General features: G+C 41.7%; 2 protein-coding genes across 3 annotated transcripts in view; one reads left to right on the plus strand and one right to left on the minus strand.

Moving 5' to 3' along the window:
• Nucleotides 1-2674: 2674 nt before the first annotated feature.
• On the plus strand, nucleotides 2675-19157 carry LOC113654717 (insulin receptor substrate 2-B). Its single transcript, XM_027164996.2, has 2 exons — nucleotides 2675-6957; nucleotides 17479-19157. Exons 1-2 carry the CDS (start codon nucleotides 3441-3443, stop codon nucleotides 17481-17483), a joined length of 3522 nt encoding a protein of 1173 aa, XP_027020797.2. The 5' UTR covers nucleotides 2675-3440; the 3' UTR covers nucleotides 17484-19157.
• A 5965-nt stretch (nucleotides 19158-25122) lies between these two features.
• Nucleotides 25123-27435, minus strand: part of col4a5 (collagen, type IV, alpha 5 (Alport syndrome)) — a 43826-nt gene continuing 41513 nt past the window's right edge. For both annotated transcript variants that reach the window (XM_027164989.2, XM_027164988.2), the window contains one exon: nucleotides 25123-26900. In XM_027164989.2, the coding sequence (XP_027020790.2) occupies nucleotides 26813-26900 (88 nt within the window). In that variant the 3' untranslated portion in view covers nucleotides 25123-26812. The remainder of the gene's footprint in view (nucleotides 26901-27435) is intronic.

Below are 27435 nucleotides of genomic sequence, written 5' to 3' on the forward strand. Positions count from 1 at the left end.
GCAACTGAGTCATCACTAACGGGTGAGGTCCACAAACTGGCTTTTAGTGTAGACTTCCTGATCTTCCTAATCACACCTTCATTTACTACTCAATTTATTCACTGCATTTATTAGATTCACGTAACACTACTTTGTATCCCATTTCTTGTGATAATGTGTGGAAAAAGTACTAAGAAATTATGGGAAAGTATAAATTACTCACTGGAATTAATATAATTCTATGCATAATATATATATATTTTTTACTTAGATAATATTGTAATATTGTTAGATGATTGCTTTTGTCTTAAGGTCTGTTGTCCTTTTCCTATTTCTGTAAGTTTACTGGATGTGTGCATGTACAGTATAATTCTATGCAATTTGCTAATAACTTAATCAGAAATAAAATGTTCTTGAAATAAGCATTAGTCAGTATTAGAAGTGTGGTAGTGTGGAAATAAACACACTACCTAGCCAGTTATGTTAGCTACAGGAATCGAAGCTAGTTTAAACTAACAATAGAACAGGTCCGGGTTAATTTTATAGAAATATAAACCAGTAAATTAGTGAATCATACCTCAGCATGCTTTATGGAGTACATGCCTTCTAGGGAGGCAAGGATGACATTTTATTTCTTTGCTTAATCTAACATATTGAAACATTTAACTGAGTTCAGGCCAGAAGCATTCATCCTCTAGTTGTAGTTCTGCAGCTCATCCATGTTTAGACACACGGATAACTACAGCTGAAATAACTGTCACTGTACTGAGAGCATTCGATTGGTATACAAGGTACATTTATTATCTGGACAAGCAAAGAAAAGGCCTCGGTGATATGTAATGAGTACTTAGTAAAGGTCTAAATCAAAATCTAAGTAAGAAGTACAGTTGTTTTCCTGAAGATGTACAGTATGTAAGACTACAGGATTTTTTAAAAGTACAGTTCCATTAATGCTCAATTAAAGTATAAATATGCCAAAAAAATATTTAAATATTGAATTGCAACAACTAAGATATTTCCTCCCCTACCTGTGGCTCACGTCTGACTGCACCGGATGCTCAGAAATGAACAAAATCGATATAAAAATAAATAAATAAATGATGCACGTATATGTTAAATTCCCTCTATATATTTGTATCAGACATGTTGTGCAGAGAAATATTTAAACCAGCTCTAAAAATTAAGTAGCTTTCTTTACAAGCTCAATATATTATGTACCCATTAAGTACTCTGTCATCAGACAACATATGGCCTCTTATAAAAACACAAATACCATTACAGAACTTTCCACTGGGCAATGAGACAAGACATGGCCATCAAACACATTTCCGCTGTCAGTCTGGGAAAGGTGTCATAGTAAGTTATGGACTGTCTGGCACTGCTTACTAACCCTAGGAATAGTGGGAAGTACACAGAGTACAGTACAAGCATGCAACGTGTTTCCATTGTGTGAATACCTGGCTTGAGCACAGTTTGTCCTGTACTTCCAGTGTCTAGTAAACACTTTATCTTTGTCAGGGCAGAGATGCACGATGGCAACACTGGACATGAGGAGGGGATCTACAGCATCTGGGATGTTTTTCTGACACATTCAACAGCAAATTCCAAAATTTTCACACTTGTGTCGAATTGGCTTATTCGAGCTGAAAAGACACTATATGGCCAAAGGTTTTTGAACACATGACCATCACATCTGTATGCACTTGCTGAACATCCCATTCCAGATTTAGTCTCATTTTGCTGTTATAATAAGCTCTACTTTTCTGGGAAAGGTTTTCATTAGATTCAGAGAATGGATGCTTATTCAGCTACAAGATCATCAGTGAGATCAGGCACTGAGGTTACAGTAAGTGAGGAGACCTGGGTTGCAGTCAGAGTTTCATTTCATCCAACAACTGGATCACACCATCACACTCACAAAGTACATTCAGCCTGCTGCCTTTGATGTCAGACAGATTTACCTTGCCTTTTGCCTCACTGTTTGTTTTTTCCCCACAATTCACACAAAGAACCCAGAAGACACAGTAAGAACCTGCAGAGAAACCTCAAACAGACACTAATGCACGTTCAGGTAAAAATTTCTGGCCCTGAAGCTGTGAGGCTGCAATGTTTCCTGCTGCACAGCCGTGTTCATCAAATTCCTTTCTTATTACAACTGGAATGACTGAAAGGTATATTACTGCTGTAATTAAAGCTGTATAGATCTTAAAGTAATTATAGGGTGAATGATATCAACGTATAAAACGTTGAATGCAGTCATGTCTCAGTAATAACATCCACATGGTTCCTGTACATTCCTCAAACATAAAGGAGCTGCATTTTTAATCTCTGGAGACATGCAGTAAACCTCTCTGGCCTGCAAACACTCGCACTTCTGTAATGTTGTGTACTCTTCTCTATCAGTTTGTAGATCACTAACCACGTACCGCTCAAATACTAGACACACTGAGATATAAACTCTTATGCAAAATGACTTAAGTTGTTCATTAAGTTTTAAAGTTTAATATGAAAGTAAAAAAAACAACCTCAGAAATCAGTTTTGACATGTTTATAAATCATTTTTACAATGCATATGATTTTCTTCAGTAAAGCAAACTCTGAATATATGAATATACTGATGGCTCCAGGTTTAAAGGTGGAACTGACCAAAATAGGCTTTGTTTCAAGAGTGACTATATAAACTGTCACCCAGTGACGTCAGAGTCGGAAACACAACACAACACAACAATTAGATGATGCTACTAAAATACAAAAAGCTATTATTTTTTCACCGATGCGCTGACAGTATGCAGCTTTGTGGTGAAATGCCACTCAAAGTGAAAGAACACAGCAAGAAAACAGACGACTTGTTGCAGCTCGCCTGCGAATTTAAATGCCCGTGTCACTAACAGTAAAGAGGAACTTTTCACTAAGACTCGTTCTATTGGACAATAGCGCTGTCAATCAATTCTCGAGCGCATGTTTTTCACTTCTGGAAGGAAACTCGCAGCACTGTGATTGGCCGGATGTATTGACGAGCCACGCGAATCCTGCGTTATGAATGGCTCGGTGTCGCTGCAGGGTCCAGCAACTCGACCAATTATATCACGGCATTCGCAGCGTGCTCCCGCCTTTGCCTGGTGACGCAGCGGTCACGTGTTGTTTGTGTCGCGGTCCGTAGAGATGTGTGTACATAGGGAGTGAGAAGGCAGATTGGCAGCGCCGCTAGGATCTACCGATAATAGAAACGGGTAATGTGGTCATGTTGCAGAGGCTTGGCTTGGTTTCCCTGACACGGCTCACAGGAGCGCATCATCATCATCATCCTCATCATCATCAGCGGGGTTAATAAATTGCACCGCTGCCGGAGAACACGACCCCCTCCATCCATCCCTCCCTCCCTCTCTCCCCAAACAAGAATGGGGTCTCATCGCGCAGCACTGACGCGAAGATAAACTTGTCCTAACGTTTACTAACTCTAAATGGCACATCTTGCAAATTATCCAGAAGGCAACGCCACCATGCTGATCCTGGAAGCGCAGCAGCGGAGTGTCGGAGCTAAAGCTGCTACAAACGGCTGTCCCTCCGGCGGGGATCCCCCTTCTGCCCCGCTGTACCATCATCAACACCAGCAGCAGCAGCAGCAGGCGGCGGCGGCGCCAAACACTCAGCATCAACCGCAGGACCACCACAATCACCACCACCATCACCACCACAAACAGCAGCATTTTGATCACGAAAACTATCAACAGTCTCCGGCGCGTAAAAGTCTCCTGTCTTCTTTGAAAGCAGCACATGAGGATTGTGCTGCTCCGAGCCACACACAGACGACCTCATCTGTAAACACCGGTGCCGCGGCTACAGACGGACTGGACGACATCAGGAAGTGCGGCTATCTGAGAAAGCAGAAACACGGACATAAGAGGTTTTTCGTCTTACGCTCGGCGAGCCGTTCAGGGCCGAGTCGATTAGAGTATTATGATAGTGAGAAGAAGTTCCGGAGTTGCCTTCGCTCTGCCGCCGCCGCCGCCTCCTCTACCGGCGCTACTGCTGCTGCAGCGAGCGCGTCTCCTCCCAAACGCGTGATTTATCTCTATCAGTGTTTCACTGTAAACAAAAGGGCGGATTCAAAGAACAAACACCTCATAGCTCTCTATACTAAGGACGAATACTTTGCGATTGTTGCCGAAAATGAGCAAGAGCAAGAGGACTGGTACTTGGCGCTTAGCGACCTGATGTGTGAAGGTAAAAAAGGCCACTCGGAGGCTGACGAGCTCGACGACGGCTACGGTACAGTAACGCCAGGCACCGTCTTCAAAGAAGTATGGCAGGTAAACGTTAAACCTAAGGGTCTTGGGCAAACTAAGAACCTCACGGGTGTGTATAGACTTTGTCTCTCCTCTAAAACTATTCACTTAGTCAAGCTGAACTCTGAAACCCCATGTGTAAACCTGCAGCTTATGAACATCAGGCGCTGTGGTCACTCAGAGAGTTTCTTCTTTATAGAGGTTGGACGCTCCTCTTCTATTGGTCCTGGTGAGTTATGGATGCAGGTTGATGATTCTGTGGTGGCTCAGAACATGCATGAGACCATTTTAGATACAATGAAGGCTCTAAAGGCCTACGCCGAGTTTAGGCCCAGGAGTAAAAGTCAGTCATCGGGCTCTAACCCAATGGCTTTCATGACCACACGGCGCCACCTGGGAAACCTCCCACCCAGTCAGACAGGCCTGCAAAGGCGCTCTAGGGCTGAGTCTGTGGTTGGCACGCCACCTAGCAGTAAAAGCAGTGGTGCGAGTGGATACAGATTTCGCACCTCCAGTGAAGGCGAAGGCACCATGAACCGCCCGTTTCGGTCAGTTACGGGCAGCCTGATCCACCTGAATACAGCTCGTGCTAATTTAGGTAGACAGGAGAGCGGTGGTGGAACGGGAAGCCGATATGTACGAGCACCACCGAGTGCAACCTATCATGCTCGTTCTGCTTCACTTCCGGTGTCTCACTTTCCCTCTACCACTAGTCCTGTCAGTATGTCCAGTAGCAGTGGCCATGGCTCTGTCACCGATACCAACACACGGCCTTCCAGCGCTTCCATCTGCGGTTCGCCCAGTGACGGAGGCTTTAATTCGTCTGATGAATATGGCTCCAGCCCTGGAGACTTCCGCTACTTCAGAGTACGAAGCAACACACCTGACTCATTGAGCAACACGCCACCCATACGGGAGGAGCACTGTCTCAGTGACTACATGGCCATGGGCTGGAGCCGAGACATGTTTAGTGGGAGTGCTGTGGATGCTTCCCGTGATGAAACCGCAGATGAAGATTCACGTTTGTATAGGAGGCGCACTCCTTCCTTTTCCAGACAGGTTGGAGCAAGCAGTGCCGGTGGAGTAGCTGTTTACCAGAAGATGACTCAGACCAACTTCTCGCTGGACGAGGCTGTAGCTGAGGGAAGCTTTCTGGGCAGCAATGGTCAGCTTGCCAGCATCTCTTCATCACTTCGTTCTGATTACAGCTCCAGCTCTGAACACAGCCAGGACCACCCCCCCGCACTACGGGCTGCTGACTCTTTTAAAGATGACGGATACATGCCCATGATGGCCGGTGTGGTGCCCTCTGCTCGGGATACAGATTACATGCCTATGCAACCCAGTCCTCTAGTCTGTGCCTCCCCACAAATCCAGAATATGTCCTCACCTCCCTCTCAACACATGGACTCACAAGGCTACATGATGATGCTCCCAGGTGTTAATGGGGGTGCAGAGCCTCCCATGCCTGCCAGCCCTCACATTAGCGGCAGAGGGCTAAGACAAAGAGCTAATGAGCATCCTGAAAATGGAGAATACATGGATATGACTCCGAGCAGGCCCATGACAGGCAGAAGAAAAATTTCTAATGAGAATTACTACACACTTACCACACCTGAGAAACCCAATTCCTACAGCTCATATTTCTCCCTACCACGTTCATATAAAACCCCAGCAAAACATCGTCATGAGCACGATGAATACGTTCCCATGAGTTCACCTGCAAAACCTGTCTACATCTCGCCAAATACCACACCTGAGCACAATGGCTGTAACGATATGAATAGCCAATCACGTCCAAACCGCCTTTCCCTAAGCCGACGCAGTTTCCACGGGTCTTTACAAGCCAGTGAGATGGTGGAATGTCCCTCCAGTCCTGGAGAGTACATTAACATTGAGTTTGGTGACCAGGCCACAAACTCCCTTACTACAGAGGACACTCTCACCAGCCAAAGCACCCACCGGCAGGACCGGCACTCTCCCCTTCCCCAGGACTACATGAGTGTGGAGGTAGGTGGGCGTCCACCCAAAAGCCAATCTTCACGTTCATCACTGGTGGCCCCTTGGAACCCCCCTACTTACATTCGTACCAGTGGTGGAATTGCTTTGGGACAGCCAGATGACTACACAGAGATGAGCTGTGGTTGGCGTGAGGAGTGTAAAAGCCCCACGACTATGCTGCAACACCTTAGTGTTTGTGAGCAGAGATATCCAAGCTCTAGCACACCTGTTGAGCCAAAGGTTATCCGTGCAGACCCCCAGGGCAGGCGGAGACACTGCTCTGAGACTTTCACATCTACAGAAGTGACTGGAGCGAACGGCATGGACAACAGCGCCTCGGTGACTAGCACAGTTCCTCAGGTGGCAGATAACAAGTGTCAGAGCTCATCGTCCTTCGACAGCACATGGATGTGTGTGGAGAACAATGTAGCAGGTAACAAAGAGGAAGCACCGTGCCTCGCTTCAGACCTAGCTGAAGCAAGTGGTTCTTCTGTGAGAACTAGAAGGACTGTATCTGTGGAACACCAAAATGGCCTCAATTACATTGCCCTGGATCTGAGAGAGGACCAAGGCACTGAGAGTGCCAGTGCTGAACCCCAGATGCCAGCTTCTGGTGTGCTTCTTCCAGAAAATGGGGAATACGCCAGCATAGATTTTGCAAAATCTGAGCGGATAACTGCATCTTCTAAAGGTGAGCATTTAACTTTGTGGACTTCATTTGGCATTGTAAACACACGTACACTTAGTGAAATATTTATTTTGGGATTGTTTACCCATCCTTTTCCACCGGTTGCATGCTTTATAAACCACAATGTACCACAGAGCATTTTATTAATATTCCCTATGTTCTGCTCTAGTCGCTTAACCTCATTTGAGACCTGCTCACTAGGGAGATGAGTATGTTTGTGTTTAGGTAGGGCCTCTTACTCTTACTGCAGTTTATCCATTAGCGTGTATCTACTGTGTAATCATAACCACACTCAAGTAAATCTCAAAGGCTTGTTAAGATACTGAATATAGATAACGGTACTGAAGGATCAAAGTCCCTGTTTGTTATTGTAGTTTGTGATGTTGTCTAGAAACTGTGCTTGTATTAATTATGGAGACCTTTTTCCACTCACTGGAAATGACACAGCAGGGTCTGTTTCAGTAGCTGTGTGAACCCTTCTTCGAGCTCCACTTATTTGTTGCATGGACGTAAATCCACATCAGTATTGTTATTGAACTCTATTCAATTATAGTGAAGAAAGAATTTTTCCTAAAATGTTCATATTTTGGTCACACAAGACTGTGACAGCCAGCGTCCTCTGTAGTAGCCCTGGTCATCCTTATTGACAGTTTTGTTTGTTCTGTCTCAGTTATGTCAAGATCTTCTGGTTGTTTGGTGCTTGGTAGAAAAATATTCTGTGTGTGTGTGTGTGTGTGTGTGTGTGAAAGAGAGAGAGTGAAAATAAAGGGAGAATGAGTCAGTGTTCTCAGCAAGCCCTGGCTGACTCATTTGTTTATCATGTAGTTGAGGTAGAGATGAGAGAATGAGGGAAAGAGGAAAAGACAGGGAGAGGCACCACCTGTGTGAGTGTAACCATGGAAAGGTGTTTGTGTGTTGTGTTGTGTTGTGTGTAGTAGGTCTTATGTTGCTTAATTCTTTCATTTCTTAGTCAGAAATTCATGAACTGTCAATAAGCACCTAAACTTTGAACTCTGTGTGATGTGCTGAAGTTCAGCTGTTCTCTGCCCCCCCCGACGCACCGCCTCACCAGGTGTGTGTGGGATCCGCTTGTAGAGCATGCATGTGCATGTTTGGCTGATGCATGTTTTCACTACGATTTCTTTGAAGTCTCATTGGCCCAGAGTGTTGTGGCACACATTTTACAGGAAACACCATATAGTGCTGATAAATGTTAGTTACTCTTCCTGTCATATTGTGCTTATACCTGGATAACACAGCTCCTCATGGCACATCACAGCATAGGGTTTGTAACCCTCTAATATTAAAACCCACTGCATTATCAGGTCATGCCTTGTTTTCTGATTTTGCTCTTACTTAGTAAAGTTTCTGTTGTGTTTAGCCAGTGCTGCAGTGTTTTTGGCAATGGCAGTGTGACAGCCCATCTGGGTTTTGGGAGATGTGCCCTCTTTGTTGTGTTGGAATGTAAATTAGCAAGCGCATAGCTACACAGGAATGTGCCTTATTCACCACACCATGCTTTTCACCACTGGCTATCCGGCATGGCTTTTCAAACAGCCTGAGGTAAATAGGACAGGTCCGTGTATTCACACTGGAGTGGAGACTTCTTTTAAGTGAGGTGGAAAAGGATAGAAACAAGCTATTTTTGTCTCTGGTCATCTACCCAAGACAGATTTATCGAGCTGCTCTGTCAGAGTTTTCTGACAGTGAGCTTATGTGTTTGTTTGGGTTGTATGAGGCACCACAACAGGGCACCAAGAGGGCAAGGGGCACAAATGAGTTATGAGGAGGACCAAGGAGGAAGTTGTATTGACAGTAGCATTTGTGTTGGGTTCTAAATGCCTCATAAGGAGCATATTAAAACTATTGCAAGCAGTTTGTCTGTTACATTGCACTGAAATTGTCCACAGCAACCAAAAAGTCTGATGCTATAATCATGCCCCGCTCCTCTGCCAGGATCATGATCTGTGCCTGAACAGCAGCCAAGGTTTGAGTTGGCAAGTGGCACGACAGGTTGCACATTTGTTTTTCGCAATTCCAGGGTAATAAACAGGTAAAGCCAAGTCTTTCTGTTCATTTAGGTAACTTGCAGCAGGTTTGCCAGAGCCTCATGCTTCTTTGGAACTTTACACACTTATTTACTGCTAAAGACACAGCAGCTAGCAGGGATTTTACTTCTCACCCTTCACACTGATTTACTCAGGGACTTGCTCCTCTTCACGACGCTCATGTCAGCACTTTCAGGCTGAAAACATAAAAGTCTCATGTGACATGCTTCTCTAACTGCATTTCCAGCCAGTCGTCCACCTACGCAGCCACACTTTGGTTGGCTGACCAATAGATGTGGAGTGTAATGTGGAGATTGCTTGTGGGTGTTTTTTTTTTTTTTTTCCTTCTTCATATCCACCAGTGTCTAGGAAGTCTGAAATGTATGCTAACCTGGAATTTACAGCTACTTCATCTCAGGGTTTGTAATCAGTTATAGACATTTGTTGTTTGCCATTGCACAAGTTTAATGCTCTCCTCAGCTCCACACTGAAACTTTGACCTCTACTCCCTTTACATGCATGCTGCACACTCCTCCTTAACGAAACCTTGACCCCATGTTTGTGTGCAGTGATTTTAGTGAATCAGTGACAGTTTATGTCGACTCATTATGCACACACATGAACGTGCAATCCATACCACACAGATGTGTCCTTTAAAGTGGGTAACAAAAAGACTGTAGTGAAGAGCACACTTAAATTAGCAGGGTAAACAAGGTGTGTGTAAGTGTGTGTGTGTGTGTGAGTGTAAGTGTGTGTGTGTGCGTGTGTGTGTGTGTGAGTGTAAGTAAGTGTGTGTGTGTGTGTGTGAGTGTAAGTAAGTGTGTGTGTGTGTGTGAGTGTAAGTAAGTGTGTGTGTGTGTGTGTGTGTGAGTGTAAGTGTGTGTGACTGTCTGTACTTACAATCATGTGTGTATACAAGGGTAGGTGGTTGTATTCTTGCTATCGTATGTGTGTGTGTTGCCCTCGTAAAGCCCCAAATTAGTTTTAAGAAATGACAGGAACACCTTGGTCTAGAACACTGCATGCTGTGCCTGTGGGTGTTATGCATATGCATCTGCACACACACACACACACACACACACACACACACACACACACACACACACACACACACGCACTCTTTCAAAAAAGTTTTAACTAAACCTTATATATTTTTTAAAATCTTTCAAGCTAATATTCAGTGTCCGTATACAGTTTACTTTACCTGAAATAGAAGTGCATTAGAAATATGCCTACATGTCTCTCTCTCACACACACACACACACACACACACACACACACACACACACACACACACACACACATTGTTGTAGTGTCAGGTAGTGTGTTGGAGGTAGCAAGTCATTAGGACTCAGTTATAGGCTAGCTGATGCAGCCATATACATTACATTACACCATTCTTAATATGATAGATTCACGAACAGTTTGTTTTGTGCTGAAGTTAAAATTCGACCCCAATCATACTACACTAATCTAATTACACAGCAGAATGTGTGTCTAACCCGAGCAGATATTTTTTTGTACGTTTTCCTGTAGTGAGACAAAAACAGAAGAACTTTCATTCTTAAATTAGAAAAATCAAGCTACTAGCTTAGGATTTTTGGATTAAAAAACAGCAGTAGTGCATCGGCTCATAATGATAACCGACGATTCTTCTTCTTCTTCTTCTTCTTCTTCTTCTTCTTCTTCTTCTTTTCATTCGACACAAAGTTGCTTATCATCTTGTGTGTTTTGACAAATGGCTTTAAATTCACTCATGTAATATATTCTTATGCGGTGCTTACGAATGCATTGCGAAGGTACAGTGTAGCTAAGTGTGAACGCATCCCATCGTCCAGAGGAGAACTTTACTGTAGAGTTTAACACAAAAACACGTTTGACTGAAGAAGTTCACTCACTTTCAGTATCCTGCTTTCAATCCTTTCCCAGGATCTGTGGCTATGAAGCGTTCTACACAGATACGTGTTTTGCATGATGCCCCAACAACTTCCTGCAGACTTTAAGCAAAGATTTCTGTTCTTTTCCCAACACAAGAGGGAAATGTGTTCAAATAATTGGACCGATTTTAATCACGTCTTTGCTGTCGATGTAACCAGATCATCGCTGTTGGAGCTTCTGCTTTAACGATGCTACCGGCTGATTAACTAGTTTGGATTCATTAAGAACAAAGATTAGATTCTTCTCTGCCTTTTGTGTTGAGCTTAGTCATGTCCCGAATTCTTCTCTTTTATTCGTTCACAGAGCTAAACAAGTATTAAGGCCACATTCCTCCTTTTTGTAAATAAAAAAAAAAAATAAAATGTATATATTTATTTACTTAAAATGATGCCTAAAGCTGTAACTTTATTGGCTGGGAGATTAAACAATGGACTAATTTTATTTAGGATTTAAAACCACGTTGCAAGTTTCTGAAAGCAGAAGAAGCGTGGTGGTTGCTTCAGAGCGAGCGCGCCTTCTCAGGCTCGTGTGGTGTTTGAAATTCGCTTCGCCACATCCGAGTCCTTACATTTGAGCGCTTTGCTGCGTTCACACAGTGCAACAAAATCTGTCTCAACACGCAACATGCGGCGAAGCTTAGCTATGCAAATAAGCGCGTCTGTTGTGCTGTGAGCGCTCCGCAAAATTCGTCATAACCAAATTCATGTAAACGTTATAAATCCCTCTCCTGTGTGCCGGCTTGTACCGAACATTTGCAAGCGGCCACGCAGAGTCAAGTGGGGGACACGGTGTTCACCTGTCTGTGGCACACCTGGCCGGGCTCATGTTCCAGGAGCGAATTTGTACAGTCAACTACGGCTAGTAGTGAGCAGCGCAGTCATTTCAGGACTTCAAGGAATGTCCGGTTCTTTCGAGTAAAGGTGTTAAATCCCAGCAGCTTTGCCTGCTCTGACACTACAAAGACCGGCCTGAACAGCTGCCTACTGTTTATTAGTCCACCTGTGGTCCTTTTCCTGTTTAAATAACCTTTTTAATGTTTGAACTACATAAATGAATCAGATACCACCTAATAAACTTCAAACATACGAACTAAGAGCTTATGAACTTCTACACAGGAAATTAAGTTGTAATCTATTAGAATATTACTATCAGATCCGTCCAGAGAACTTCAGCTGAGCTCGATATTGCAGTTAATCGACTTAAAATCTGATCGTTATTAGAACGTGAGCGTTATTAAATGTGTGGTTCCACCCCAGGCTTATCGGAGATATTAGATTGCGTATTTATACTCCAGTGAGATCGCGAATACCGGAAATGGAGAAGCATTAGTGAAGGTGGTAAGAGCCGAGGAGAAGACGATGGATCAGTACGAGAGACCTTCAGTTCAGACTGTTGAGTGTGTAACCGGAGTTAATCGTGTTGTGCTAAAGCGCCGAGCTTGCTCTCTTGACCTGGTGTGATCTAGTTATTAGAGCTTTAGTGGGCTACACCCATCATCCTGCTATAGGATTTACAAAGGATGAATTGGACACTTGGATATTTTTGTGTGAACATGAGTTCTGAGTTAGTTCTAGTTTTTTGAACACCTATTTTCTGTCCTGGTGCATGTTTTGTTTTTTAGAAGTAATCGACTCACCGCACTTTAACTCCCTTCACCAGTGGCTTGTTTTCTTGTGTCCAGTTCAGCAGTGACGTTCTTTGTCACGTCACACTCTACAGTGATTAATGGCTCCTATGGAAGTAGACACTCGGAGCATTAAGAATTTCTGTTTTTACCTTGTCTACTAGGGCGAAAACCTTCATAGAAAAGTTCACACACACGTTTTTCAGCTTATATCTGAAGTTATCTGCTAAAACTCTGCACACGTTTATGCAAAACAGATAAAAATGTTATGTGCTGAAAACCAAATGTGTCCTGCCTCGTTTTATATCAGACTTGCATCGCGAAAATCATGAATTAATTTTTACTGATTGAAAATGTCCTAAACGTGCAGGCAGGCTGAGACGCCAGCATACAGGGAAACGGGTCCAGTGATGTTAAGAGGGTGTGTCTGACCTTCATCTTGGAACAGGGTACGTGGACATTGGCAATTCACACAGGGATAACCCCAGTACCTTTGGGTGGAACAGTACACCTTAAAATAGGTTCTTATGTGGAGCCTGGCATGAGAGCATGGCACTGAGTGTGGTCATTGTGTTCCACTTATAGCACCAGGCAATTGTGGACATTGCACTACAATATACTCATCAGGATTGCTGGAGCTCGGCAGTGACACACTGCGATGGTTACGTAGGATTTTTAAACGTGCCCCAGCTAACACCCCTCCCTTCTTTCCCCATCATCCACTTTTAAAACAGTTTAAGAGGATCTGGGATTGGGTTTTGGTTTCCCTGCTGCAGTGCTTGCATCATAGCATAAAGAGAATGAAAGGCCCACAGAGATCCCCAGAGTTTCTTCCCATTAGCCGTGGACTCGTATTACACTGTTCAGAATTATCGCTTGTATTGTGCACCTCGAGTGTTTTCCGAATGCTGTATAAAATGTGGACCAGTGGCAGCTTCACAGCTGGACATGATGCATAGTGTCCTCATGCATCATGGCTTCTAGTGTGCAGAAGCTCGCCTCTAAATCTGGCTCGTTCTTGTATTGGTACTGATATGCTGTCTATTCATATGACCTCTCAGATTTAACATAGTGATATGTTTAGAGGTATCCATAATAGCATTATTGAGTGCTGGATGTTTTCGCAGTACATTGCATAACCTTTTCTGGCACCTCTATCCTTCCAGTTATAGCCTGCTGGCACCGAAGCGCATCCTCAGTAACACTGTGTTACTGGCATAAACTACAAAACTCTCAGCACAGGTCTAGTTCACTGGGCCATGCCTGTCATGATAGCCACTCCTTAAATAACCTTCGGTCCTGTTTTGCTGATTGCTGTTGCATGTTAGCGATGCGTGCCAGGAACAACTCCTGGACCTGCAGCGCGTTAGAGAGGACGACCGTCACTCGCACGGCTCACTTGCAGCGTTTCTACTGCTCCATGCCGGAAAAAAAAAATGCTGCCATTGTGTCCTTGATGTCTTTGTTGGTCAGATAAATCCTTTTATCAAAAGCATCGATTGTTCACACTAGGGTCAAGCCAGGCGAGCACATGACCCCACTGCCTAGCTGCAGAAGCGAGGGAGAGGTAGAGTGGGACGAAACTGGATGGAATGAGATCAGCAGTTCTGCTTCGTTATTAAAAAAAAAAAAAAAGTGTTGTCTTTTCAATACAGTGAGGTCCAACTGTTGAGAGTTTTAATGATTTTTACTGTACAGATCTGTATGCAGAACCGTTTCTCCCGTGTAGTGACACATGCCGCTGTTCACAACGTTTTCATGAGCTGTCACAACTGTTTTGTGCTCGTCTGAAAACGTGCACGTAATGACCATGATGCTAATATCTCTTTCTGCTCCTCGCTGTTTTCTCTGCTTCGTTGGCACGCTGCCAAAATGTCTGGCCTATCGAATGAATCCCACGTGTGAACTGATTCGTTTTAATGAATCAGTCGGCTAGTTCGTCTGAATCTGTTCTGCTGTGTGTCTTCTGAACAGCATTTTGTGAGACGGGTTTAAGAATATTTAACAAGCCAACATTGGTAGTGGAACTGGCTCGGTTTTGTTTTGATGCCGTGTGCATGCTTCTTCACTTGCTGGCTCAGTGTGCTGAGCTCTGATGTGTGTCATGTGGGGTTTGAGTCGACTCGCAGACAAACACCAAAACCGACTCTGTTATAGGAGCTGCTGCCAATGCAGCTACTCTTACAGCGTAATTTCATCCACATGCTTCAATAGAAACCTCTTTTCAACATCTGATCTGTGCATTAATGTGAATTGTGAGTGTGTGTGTTTAACTCTCAGCACTTTATCACACACACACACACACACACACACACACACACACACACACACACATAATTACACTCTCCCACTTTTACACAGATACACTGTCTGTCTCTCACACACCACCAGACACACACAACACTCTCTCTCTCTCTCTCTCTCTCTCTCTCTCTCTCTCTCTCACACACACACACACACACACACACACACACACACACACACACACAATTACACTCTCCCACTTTTACACAGATACACTGTCTGTCTCTCACACACATCTCACTCACTCACACACTAACACACACACACACACACACACACACACACACACACACACACACACACACACTGACTTTATCTGCTTGCTTAAAATTCAGGTTTGTTTGTATTGAAGGGAATTATATTTAGACTGATTGTATAAAATGCTAGGGAAAGTAACACAGTTCTGTTCATTAGCTAGTAGAGGACGGTTTCTTCAGACAGCTATAATTAGAGACAGAAGAAGGATCACTACTTAAAATATTTGTCTTGTCCCGAAAAAATTCTCATTGTGCTGTTTAGGAGCCGAAAAAATAGTCTTTTATTTATTTATTTTTTCTTTTTCTGGCGATCTGAAACGAAGCTGAAACACACCCAGGACTGATGGAACCCATAAATGACACGACTGATCGGTGAACCGAGCGTCGTCGTCGTCAGCCACCTTCAGCCGAATGAAGAGCAAACTGCAAAGCCACCAGTGAATGTGCCGAGTCCATTAACCAGCGCAAAGGTTATTGATGAACTCGCTAACTCGGATATCATCACTTAATTCGTTCACTGAGGCTGAACTGTTTGGTCAGTCGCTTTCTGACGTCTTTCGGCTGAAAGTCCACTGACAGATGCGCTCTCAATCTGATCATGTAAACCACTGTGACACAGGACTACAAGAAATGTAAACGTTTTCTAACTGTGAAACCGATAGGCTTTATTAACATGTGGCATTTATAAAATCTACACACTGGTCACTTTAATAGGAACACCTGCACCCCTTCTTATTTATGCTCTACTCTAATTAGCCAATCATGTGGCAGCAGAGCAGTGTGTAAAATCATACAGGTCAGGAGCTTTAGTTAATGTTTATATAAGACATCAGGATGGTGGATCTCAGTGACTTTGACCGTGGTGTGTTTGTTGATGTTAGACAGGCTGCTTTGAGCATTTCAGAAAGTGCTGATCTAATGGGGTTTTTCAGCGGCGATAACAAAAAACATAGAGTGTGCAGCATTTCAGCCGATGGAAATGCATCAGTAAGAAAAAAAAAGCAAGCAAAGGAACGCGTTGGTTCACAGTTCGGTTTAAGATCGGAAAAAAATGGCCCCTGGTTTTTTTCCACTCTTCAGCTTTCCAGGTTCAGAGCACGCTGAGGCCGCAGATTCCTGTTCATAGCTGACAGGAGACGAGCCCAGTGTGGGTCTGCTGGTGTAGTCAGTCAGCCTCAAGCTTCAACACACTGCAACACTTTCCTGTTTTCTTTTTGTCTGGAATCTTCAGCACATCTCACTTACTGTAATTCTATCGGTTGTAATTTGTTCTTTTTTTATATATATATTACAAGATTTTGAATCAAATCCCTACGAAAACACTAGGTACAAACTGTCAGTGTACAAAGTGCAGCATTCGGGCTACTTCACACCTATATGAATGTTTTTTGTGCTATAAATGAGTTTGTTTATTCCTTTGGGTTAATCTTTGCATTCATGTTCAATTGAGTTCAATCAAACTTCCCTCTCTAAACAAATCTGTCAGCCATTTATTTCAAAGGATGTCAAATGCGTATATATATTGTATGGTAGCATATATCTTCCCACCCCGAATCGTTACTGTGAACCAAGCTCTGTAGCATTCGATTAAAATATATAGCGCTTTTATTAATGGACATTGTCTCAAAGCAGCTTTACAGTACATAATACAAAAGCTTTAATATTGTAGGAAGATTAATATAATACAAAAGGTAATTCATATTAGACTTACAATTAAAGGGGTTTGTATTTATCCCCAATGAACAAGCCTGAGGTGCCTGAGGTGACATTTGTCAAGGAAAAACTCCTTTAGATGGAAGAGGAAGAAACCTTAAGGGAACCTCATCCTCATTTGGGTGACACTGAGGGGTGGGATTATAAATATACAGACTACAGTCATGTATTGATTGGGCTTTTTACCGGTTCTAAGTGTCCAGCTCAAACCTGTTCCAGCATGACAACGCCCCGGTGCACAAAGCATGCGAATGTTGTCGTAGAAGAACTGGAGTGTCCAGCACAGATCCCTGACCTCAACTAAACTGAACACTTGTAGGATGAATCTAAAGGGAAGGCTTTCTAGAAGTGTGGAGGTTCTTATAACAGCGGATTATTTAGACTGATGAGCATGAGTGTTGCCTTCAGGTGTCCACTGTAAGAAATTACTACTCCAAGATGCTTTTGGCCATGTGGTGTATTAAAAACAGTATCAATGTTATACTCTGATAAACCCTAACACATACACACACACACACACACACACACACACCAGCATGACTCTGTACTAAAAGGAAGTGCAGATCATGTGTAATGTTTTAGATTCAGTCTCTAACCCCTGCTCTTTTCTTTCCCTTTTTCTTGTCATCTTTTTATCCAGAGTAAAGATGAGCGTTGTGGCTTTCCTGGAGAGTGGAGGAGCCGAGTCACCTCCTGCCCGTCACACACCCTGCAGCAACGAGCCCAGGGACCTCCACTTTGTTTCCTCGTCACGTCCTTGCTTTAAATTACGCCTCTCTTTGAGAGCGCATTATCTTCTGGGTTTGTTGTTGTTTGAAGTCGCCGCTTTAATATTTTGATCGTTATTTTAACGTTTTACTTTGTAATTGTACATAAAAAAAAAGGTTCTGCTCACTGACATGCAGAGATCCCGATATTTGTCAGCAGTCTCATCTACACAGGTACAGAGTTTAATGATGAAAGATCTCTGATTATAATGCAGTTATTGTAACTTAGGTTTCAGGTGCTTTTTTTGTTGTTGTTGTTGCTGGGCAGGACACATTGTACGCACAGATTTTTCAGGGGTTGAGAGACAAGTTTACAAGTGTTACAGCTTGTGTGTGTTTTGTTTGAAAAGAAGTCACACACACACACACACACACACACACACAGAGACAATCTGTGCTATCCCATAATCCCGGTGGCTGTCACACACTCTGTGACGCGCTGTTGAGCTGTGTGGTCCCTATTCAGGGCCCCAGCTGTGATGTGACGTAAATTTTTCGTGTGTTACAGAGACCAACTGTACTCTCGCCCTCCTCCACTCCCCCTTTTCTCTCTTCCTTGGTAGGGAGCACACTGCCTCTTCTTCTCACTACCAAATATGCAGGATTGACAGAAGGGGAGGAGCTGGCGGAGGAAAAGAGGAAGCATCTATTCTGGGACTAAACAAAATGCCAGATGAGATGTGCTACAGTCTCAGTGCGCTCGCAGGGCCAGCGTAGGGTCACGGATAGCGTTACTATAACCGACACGACTGAAAGCAGCTTGTGAGGCTTCCATGTTCAAGGAAGCTCCTCACAGAGGCTCACGCTAGTTCTGATATGAACAGCAACTAGGCAGCGTTACGTTAAAATGAAAAGGTCTCGGCGTCTCATTAGTAAGCAAAGTTCTGAGCTCTACAATGTTTTTATGAACACAACACAATAACACACTAAGACTGATTAGAAACATTAAGCCTTCTGACAGAAGAGCAAGGGTTTTTTTTGTTTGTTTGTTTGTTTTTTTTTGGGGGGGGGGGTGTTTGGTTTTGATCTTTGCCAGCCGTTTTTCCTTTTTGTCTTCTCAGTATTGTACACGTGCTTTGAGTGAGTGCCCCAGTGAAACATCATGGCACAGCATTAAAGCTCAATCTTTGCCTTACTGTTGTAATTTATTGTAGGCTTTTTTTAATGACAGAAAACTATAGAGAGCCAGATGGAGGAGTATATGGTACTTTATCTCCGGTGTGAGAGAAACTACTTTTTTGGCTTTTTTGGTACAGAAATCCCTCTTTGGTCCCTCTCCTTATTTCAGTAATGTGATTTAACTAACCACACGTGCAACCTCTTCATTTGATGCTTGTACTGAAAATTAAAAGGACAAAAAGATATTTTCATGGTTGTGAAATTGTTGGTACTAAAATGTGAATGTAATGTCTTTTAAATTCAAGTCCTTCAATATTTCAGTCCCTTCTGGTTAAGGGAGCTTTCACCTCTCTCTCTCTCTCTCTCTCGCTTGCTCGCTCGCTCTCTCTCTCTCTCTCTCTCTCTCTCTCTCTCTCTCTCTTTCTCCCTCTCTTCTCTCTTTCTCTCGCTCTCTCTTTCTCTGTCGCTCTCTCTCTCTCGCTCGCTCTGTCTCTCTCTGTCGCTCTCTCTCTCTTTCTCCCTCTCTCTCGCTCTCTCTCGCTCTGTCGCTCTCCCTCTCTCTCTCTCTCTCTCTCTCTCTCTCTCTCTCTCTCTCTCTCTCTCTCTCTCTCTCTCTCTCTCGCTTGCTCTCTCTTACAAAAAGCACAGGCCACAGCGACAGACTGTCATTGAATGAAAACAGAGCATGTTTAAACTAGCTCTTAATTTTTGTACAATTAAAAAGAAGTGCAACAGATATGCTGTGGCATGAACCTTGCTTTCAGTTTCTTTGGGCCTGTTTTTAGGTACAGTTTGAAACTAATCTGTGTTACAGAGACTTTCATGACTGAAAGCTACTTTGGGACTATTTTTAAAAATCTGCCTCAAAACAATACATTTTAAAAGATCCAACAAAAGCTGCTGTTTGTTTGTTTGTTTGTTTGTGTTTTTGACTGAATATGTTTTTGAGAAATTCCAATCCAAAAAGCAAGTCTTTCAAATGACTTATGACAATATACACAAATGCACAGTGATAAAGCATTATTATGCAAGTTAAGTTTAGTTTTCTTTTATTTAGTGTAAAGATTTGATCTCTATGATATTGGATATTTTTCTGAATCTCAGAGTTTGGGGAAGTCGTGTTTTTCCCCAGAGTGGTGAGGCATTTTGGCAGTTTTGTAAAATGTATTTTGTTACAGTTGTATTTTTATTTTGCTGCTGTGTTTAAAATAAAAGAGAAAAGGAAAAAAAAAAAGAGGAAAGAATTTGGTCAGTCGTGATCTTAGTGATTACTGTGATGATGAGCTGTCATGGGATCTTCTTTTGTTTAATGGAATTTGAATGCTTTTGCTGGCAGAGTTGCGTTCAGATACAGAGTTTTAAACCTGCTTACATTTTACTCCTTATTTTTTTTGCTCATCGAGTCTGAAAGGGAAAAACAAGAGGAGAGAAAAAAAAAGTATATTAAGCACCATTCATGGCTGCGCCCACTGTACATACTGTTGTTTCATTACATGTTGACTTTTTTCCCCATCTTTTTCCTGTGGCTGGAAAAAGAAGAGTGGTCACAGATTTTGGAGCGTTACATAGTGTTTATATTTATCAGATCTTTTGCTTTGAATAGAGCTATTGCAATAAAAATGTGGCAATGTAACGTGTCTCTGCACACTTTATTTTGGGGTCTTACTCGGTTCAGTTTCAGCAAGCTTTATATGGCATGATCATATACATGTACAGTATTGGCAAAGAGAAGAACTCTTATTAACAAACATATTACTTAGAGCACTAAGTTTCCATAGGAACATAGAGATTAATCTCATTAGCCGTTGAGATCTTAAGACAAACAGGGGTGCGTGCGTGTGTGTGTGCGCGTGTGTGTGTGTGTGTGTGTGTGTGGTGGACATGAAAGTTCAACTGAAATCAATCAGAAAAGGCATACGCTCCTTTCACTCTGAACTTTATTGTTTAAATTCTTTTAGGAATCAGATAAAGTGATTCATTTCTGAACCGATCACATCTACACAATAAAAGCTGCTTGACTTGACATCCACACATACCTGATGTTCTCCAGTCATCTAATCATGAGGCAGCAGCAGAACGTATAATGCGCAGATGCAGGTGAAGATCACGTCAAACAGCAGAATGACGAGAATATCTGATCTCTGTGACTTTATTTGTGGTGCGGATTTTAGTGCCACATATTTCTGAACCTGAAATCCGATCTGCTCTGAACTTCTATCTATGTATATTAGCTCTAGTGAAAAACTGAAATTAAACCCAGATTATTCAATGTGCTCATGCACTTGTCACTGTACTCGGTGTACTTTATTGTAGATAATGATGAAGAGCTATGAGGAGGATCTGACTGATGGAAATCAGTTATCTGTTTGAAATGTCGGTGAAATAAAGTGCCACAAATAATTCACGCTCTACCATTTAAATATATCTCATGACCTACAATTATTTTGGCGCCACCTAGTGTGTGTGTGTGTGTGTGTGTGTGTGTGTGTGTGTGTGTGTGTGCATAGGCATGGGCATGCACCTCAAAGCCACGAGGCCAAGGTCCATTTTAGGAGTAAATAACCTACGCAAGAGAGTGAAGTCCACTAGCAGAGCAACCAATCAGCACATTTTCCTTTGCTTGACCTACTGCTCAGAGACGTTTCAGACTGCAGATAAATTAACATTTTGCAGCAGTCAAAAAAGGTCAGAGGACATATTAAAACGTTTAGGAAGAAAGCTGCATGCACTTTAAACAGTAATATAATGAAAGCTTTTTTTTTTTTAAATGGTGAAAAACATTCAACACCAGAAAGCTGGATATTTAAATCCTACATGTAGACAAACTTTACTGCAACTGAAATCAACTTGATACTATTGCTCACTTGCTTAACTTAAACTAGTAAATACGTTATTTTTTAAATCACTGCTGAAATCTCAGTCTAAAAAAAGTTAGAAAGTGTTGATTGATTTTTTAGACCATTTATTTTCTCTCACCAATCTCAGGTTTAAATGAAGTCGCTTGTTCTAATACATGACCTATTTCTATAGTAACAGGTCATTCAGGGCAACCTGTATGACACAATAAACTGAAATGTAACACAAAACAACAAGATGTTTATTGAAGTGACTGTTTTAGCTGCTATAACATAAATGATAACAGACTGACTTGACTTGCAGACATTCTTTAGACAGGAGAAACAGTATAATAGTCATCAACAGATTCACATTGTAATTGTTTTTTAATTAATTTGGCATAAGATGAATTAATTCATTTGGGATGTGCCATTTAATGGAAAATATTAAACTTTGGCTTCCCATCAGGCCGATCACCACCCTGTCATGGATTATGTCCATATAAAAGAGCATGCCTTCATAATTTATTATTTACTTAACACTTGCCTCAAAACTGACTATAACTTTTTGTTTTGTTGTTTTGATTTGTTTTGATTTGTTTTGCTTTGTTTGTTTTTTTTTTTGTTTTTTGTTTTTTTGCTTTGCTTTGCTATGATTTGTGTGGTTTTTTTTTTGTGGTTTGTTTTGTTGTGTTTTGTACTGCCTACCTGCAGATGCACAGCAGGCTCAATCTGTGTACCTCATGGTGTAGTTCTGCTCAAAATCTACTTCCTAATAGACCACCAAGAGGTAACACTGAGTGTAATTTCACCACCTGTGTGTGACCACTCAATTTCCTGGCCAGTAAGCAGACTGGGTCGTGATGATGATGTACTGAAGTCAACACCTGCCTTAGAAGCTCTGTGCATATTCGTCATGAGTGTGTGTGTGTGTGTGTGTGTGTGTGCGTGTGTGTTAAGCAAGATGCCTCATGACAGCAGTAATTATTTCCATAATATGCTGCAGACGTCAATGAGCTCATCATCCAGCTGACCAGATTTCAGTAAGAGAGATCTTCCCTCAAACCTCTCCTACAATCATGTTTCCCAAAACAGAGGTGCTAAAAATGTGCTTCTGGCACAAAGGTATGTTCTACATAGCCTGTTATGGACACAATCGTTCAGCATTTCTATTTTGTATAGATAGAATGATGTATAAATATAGTAGCAATGGGTGTTTTTTTGTCCCGGACATTTGGTCAGTTGCAAATCTCCTTTTGAACTTTTTCATCACTATGACTGAAATGAAGCCGTTGAAGAACAACTGGGACTGAATATCCTCTTTCCTCTATCTATAATCATAACCTAATTAAAGCCATGTCAGCAGCATGGTGTGACCTGCTGAGCATGAATGCTTACAAAACTGTAAAATTGCAAGTCCTCATCAGATTACACTGGAAGCTCCTCAGATCTGTCACAGGACAGCAAATAGAGTGAACCTCGACTTGTTGACAGATCTTCTGCGTCATTAAGAGGCAAGCTGTCTACTTTAGGTAAGGGGAAAGAGCATGCATGTGCGAGCAAGCCCCTGCGTAGGCCTTTAGGTCAGTGTTAGCATGTGATTGCTGGCTTTCATTTTTCATAAGGGCTGCGGGGTAATTAGTCTGGCTCCTCTCGAGGAATGTAGTATTTCCCGTAGTGGACTTGAGTTTCAAAACAGTCCGATTGGGCATTTGCCTGCAGGCTGTGCTCTCTTAAGGAACTCATTATGGAAAAGGTTATGAATTGATATCCTCCTGTATAGCCCGATCCCTGGAAGCACAGCTGTCGATTAAAGAGGTCAAGATGGAAAAAACCTAAACATACCATTCCATCCTCAATTTGTTGATTCCCAAACACGCTTGACCTAAAGCTAAGGTTTAATTATGAGTGCCTCAGTCAGCAGTGCCACCAACAGGTCCTGAGTGGCCTGGTATTACACAGAGGTTTTAGATTGGATTGTTTTTGTAAATCCCAGCCTTACCAGCTTTAACTATGACTAATAATGTGATTTAACAGTAAAACATTTTTTCCTACACATCCAACCATGTCTTGAATGTATAGTAATCTTCATCTTTATTACGCCCTCTGCCTAACTCCCAGTACACCTGCTGTACCTCTCCGGCCTCCCCTACAACTGTCCATGTCACTCAAGTCGAGGAGATGCGATCTCTGCATGTGCGTAGTCAAAAACAGCAACTACTATTACGCTTGACCCATGGCTGCAGAAGCTGTCGCTTGGCCAAACAGGATCATCTATGAAAGCCAAGACATTCAGCTTGCGCCGAATGCAAATCTGAACTTAAAACCGAAACCCGATCAACGTTCACTAGGCAGCTTCTGCACTCTCAGTAATGATGTTTGAAAAGAAACTTACTCTAATGTGATATTTTTACCATCTCTTTTAGTTGGAATGATTCATTATCACAGAGAGGCGACGTGGACCTGGACGTGTTGCATGTGTTATTTTAATCTGTGCTAGTTATAAATTATAATCTAATTAAAATCATTAATAATTAAATAATTGTGTAAGGATGAGTCTTGCGTACAGTTCGGATATTTTTTTTTATCTGATCCGCTGTGAGCTTTGTTCATATCAATGTGTGTAACATGGTTACGACCGAGGTTATTGGATATCTAGCTTCATTTGGCCTTTCATTAAGTCCTGAGGTCAGGAAACCTCTCTTGAGGAATAAATCATTAAAATGGCTCACATCCAACACATCCTGCAGATCCTCAGCCAGCTTTTCCTTCAGCATTTATTTGTATGGATGAAGACCAGTATCACAAGCTAAAGCCATGCAGCGCATTCTCTGTATCAGTGTTTTTTCTGTTTTCAGCACATCCACTTTATCCTAGCTCAGGTTTGTTAGCCAGACGATGAGTTAACTCTTTTTACCAGAGGCAACAAATGAAATTTGGGCCTGTTCCAATCCCATGCCACACACCACAGTGGTGATTAATGGCTCATATGAAAGTAGACATTCAGGGCTTTAAGAAATTGTACTACTTGAAATTATAGTATTAACTGTACCTAATATGGCTAATATATTTATAGTAATTTTCCAAAAAGGAATAATAAATAAAAAATTTCAATGACTTTTTCTCCACAAAAATGTTTATATCTTCAAAGTCAATGGTGATATCAATCCTGTGTCTACTCTCTGAGATGCCTCATCTTTAATTTATGCTTCTGGTAATGTAGGATTCTGACTTTTGTGAACAATCTGCTTTTGTTATATTGTATAGCGTTGTTGATCCTACAGTATAGTGTTGGGTTTAATAGTTCTCTCAGCTGATTAATCAGGAGTAGTTTCAGTCTCCCTGCATAAGGGCGTCTGCTAAGATTGACTTTATTGAGCTAGAACCACTGTCCAGTCAGAGAAAACTCATCGAAACCCATTTAAACAGAACCATATACATTGTGTGAAATGTGTATTGTGTGCAAAGCTATCAGTTACACTCAGTTGTGTGGTGACTCGTCTACTGGTGTTCACACTGCTGTAATTATGAGCAAAACAGATTTCCACAAACAAGATCAGCAAGCTGTGTTAGTCACAAAAGTGTATTTGCAAAGCCTTAAAATCAGAATAAAGGTCAAAAGTGAAGCGCGCGACGGCAGACTAAAGCCTTTACTGCGCTGCTCCCTCTAGTGGCTCATAATTGTAAATACATTTCTGTCAACAATATACAGTACATGTATAAGAAAGTTTCAAGTCAACATGCAACACTGGCAACGAACACTTACAATACATAAAAACTTTATTGGCCATGCTCGTTGCATACTTCAGATTTTAAAAAAATAATAATAAAGGCACACTGAATACTGCATAAACCTGCTGGCATAGATTTGTTGAATGTACCTACAGATATCTGTGAACATGTTTGTTTTTTGTTTCAGTCTTATTTATTTTGGGATAGAAAAAAATACACATACTTGCACCTCAGGATAAATTCAGTTTAAAAGAAACGGAATAAATGGCTCTTGAATGCTGGTGCATGTACAGTATAATGAACTATAAACTAGTGTGTAGTATAAGTGGAGAACAAATACTAATATTCTGATATTATGATTTCAATAATTAATGGTGAAGTGAATGTAATTAAAAAATAAATCTACTGACCACAGGAAATGCAAAACTATAAAGACCCATCCAGGACTTATTCCAGCCTCACACCTAGTGTTTCCCAAGACTTTGACACTGGCTATCATATACAGTAGCAGCTAGAGAAGGTAAGTGAATGAATGACCAGATTCATCTGATATGTACGTCAGTAGATGCCTAGTGTAGGGGATGAAGGATGATCCCAAAAATCACAAAAAAAAAAAAAAAAAATCCACTCTTAGTCAGTAGTTTGTAACTGATGATGAGGAAATGAAACTGTATTATAAAATACACAGCCAATTCAAGCTTAGTTGTCTATATATCTCTTTATATTCATATTTATATAAAATACTGTTTCATTAAAATGTTTACTTTGTACAAATATTGTAAGTGAAAAGTGAGAGCATATGAACGAGTGAGTGATGGAGTGAGTGAATGAACATGTGCCAAAGAGTTAAATTATCAGGTCAGAAAAAAAAAAAAATCATTATTATGTACCATTTAAAGGTTTTAGATTAAAAAGGTGTTTTACACAATATACACATTTTATTACTTACAAAAAAAGAAAAGGCTAGTAGTTATAAATTCTTGGATACAGCAGTGTTAATACCACCAAGAAGTGGGAGAAAAGAAAGAGCGATAGAAAAGCTAGAATAGAAAAAAGTGAGAGAAGAGAAAAAAAAAGCATAAAAAATGCAGTCTTACTAATGTAAATATTCAGTGCATTTTTTTTTTCATCGATGTTCAAAGTGCCGATTTGGTAACACGTCTCTCTGAAACTGTGTTGCTTGCTTACCAACCAAAACTCTATGAAGAACAAATATTTTAAAGAATGCAGGGGAAAAAAGCAGGGAGAAAATGCACTTTTATGACATTGATCCATCATGGCACTTTTGTTGGATTTGTCTCTGTATGAGGTACTTCTTTAAAAAAAAAAAGAAAAGAAAAAAAAAAAAAGAAACGTAATGACTAATATAATTTTCAGTTTTTTGCTGTGTTGCACAGTAGCACCAAAGAGCTGAACTTGAAGATAATGCACCACTAGAATTTCACTTGTTCTTGATGTAACTGTTGCAGTCGCCGTGGTGATCGCCCCTGATTTGGGGACATGCTGGGTCATTGCTGCTTTGCTATGTTAACGTTCTCTTCATACACACAATACAGCGGCTTACGCGGGTCTGGAGATTGCCTGCTTTCAGCGTCTCAGACTGTGGCTTCCTGAAAGAAGAAAAGACAGAGGAGTCAAGAGTGCTCTCCAAATTTCTCAATACCGAGACAACTTGATAAAAAAAACGCGGAGAGGAGGACAGGGGATGCAGGGAGACAGGGGACATTGTTGTCAGTGCTGTAGCAAAGGTAAAAAAAATGACATCAGCTGAGATAATTATCCCTGATGTTGACAGCAATGTGCATTTCTGACAACTGCAGGAGAGATTTCACTGCCATAAAGTAGCTAACTAAAAACAGTGAAGTAGTTATAACACAGTGAATATCTTTCTTCATAAATCCCTGCCTGTTAGAAAGTAGGGGTCAGGTCTCAGGGTCAGTCGCAAAACAGCACACTGCGAAGCATATAGGGTTAAGTGCCTTGCTCAAATTGTAGTGAATTTGGTTCAGATTAAACTGTAGGCCTATACTGTGGACATCAGACATGACATCATCATCAGACTATGGTTCAAATTCCTCATGTTGATGTGAGGCCGTTGCTACAGACCCCTGATCATTAGCACAGACTGTTTACCAGGCTGCACTA

This window comes from Tachysurus fulvidraco, chromosome 1 (genome assembly GCF_022655615.1).
Source record: "Tachysurus fulvidraco isolate hzauxx_2018 chromosome 1, HZAU_PFXX_2.0, whole genome shotgun sequence".
In the NCBI taxonomy this organism is placed as follows: domain Eukaryota; kingdom Metazoa; phylum Chordata; class Actinopteri; order Siluriformes; family Bagridae; genus Tachysurus; species Tachysurus fulvidraco.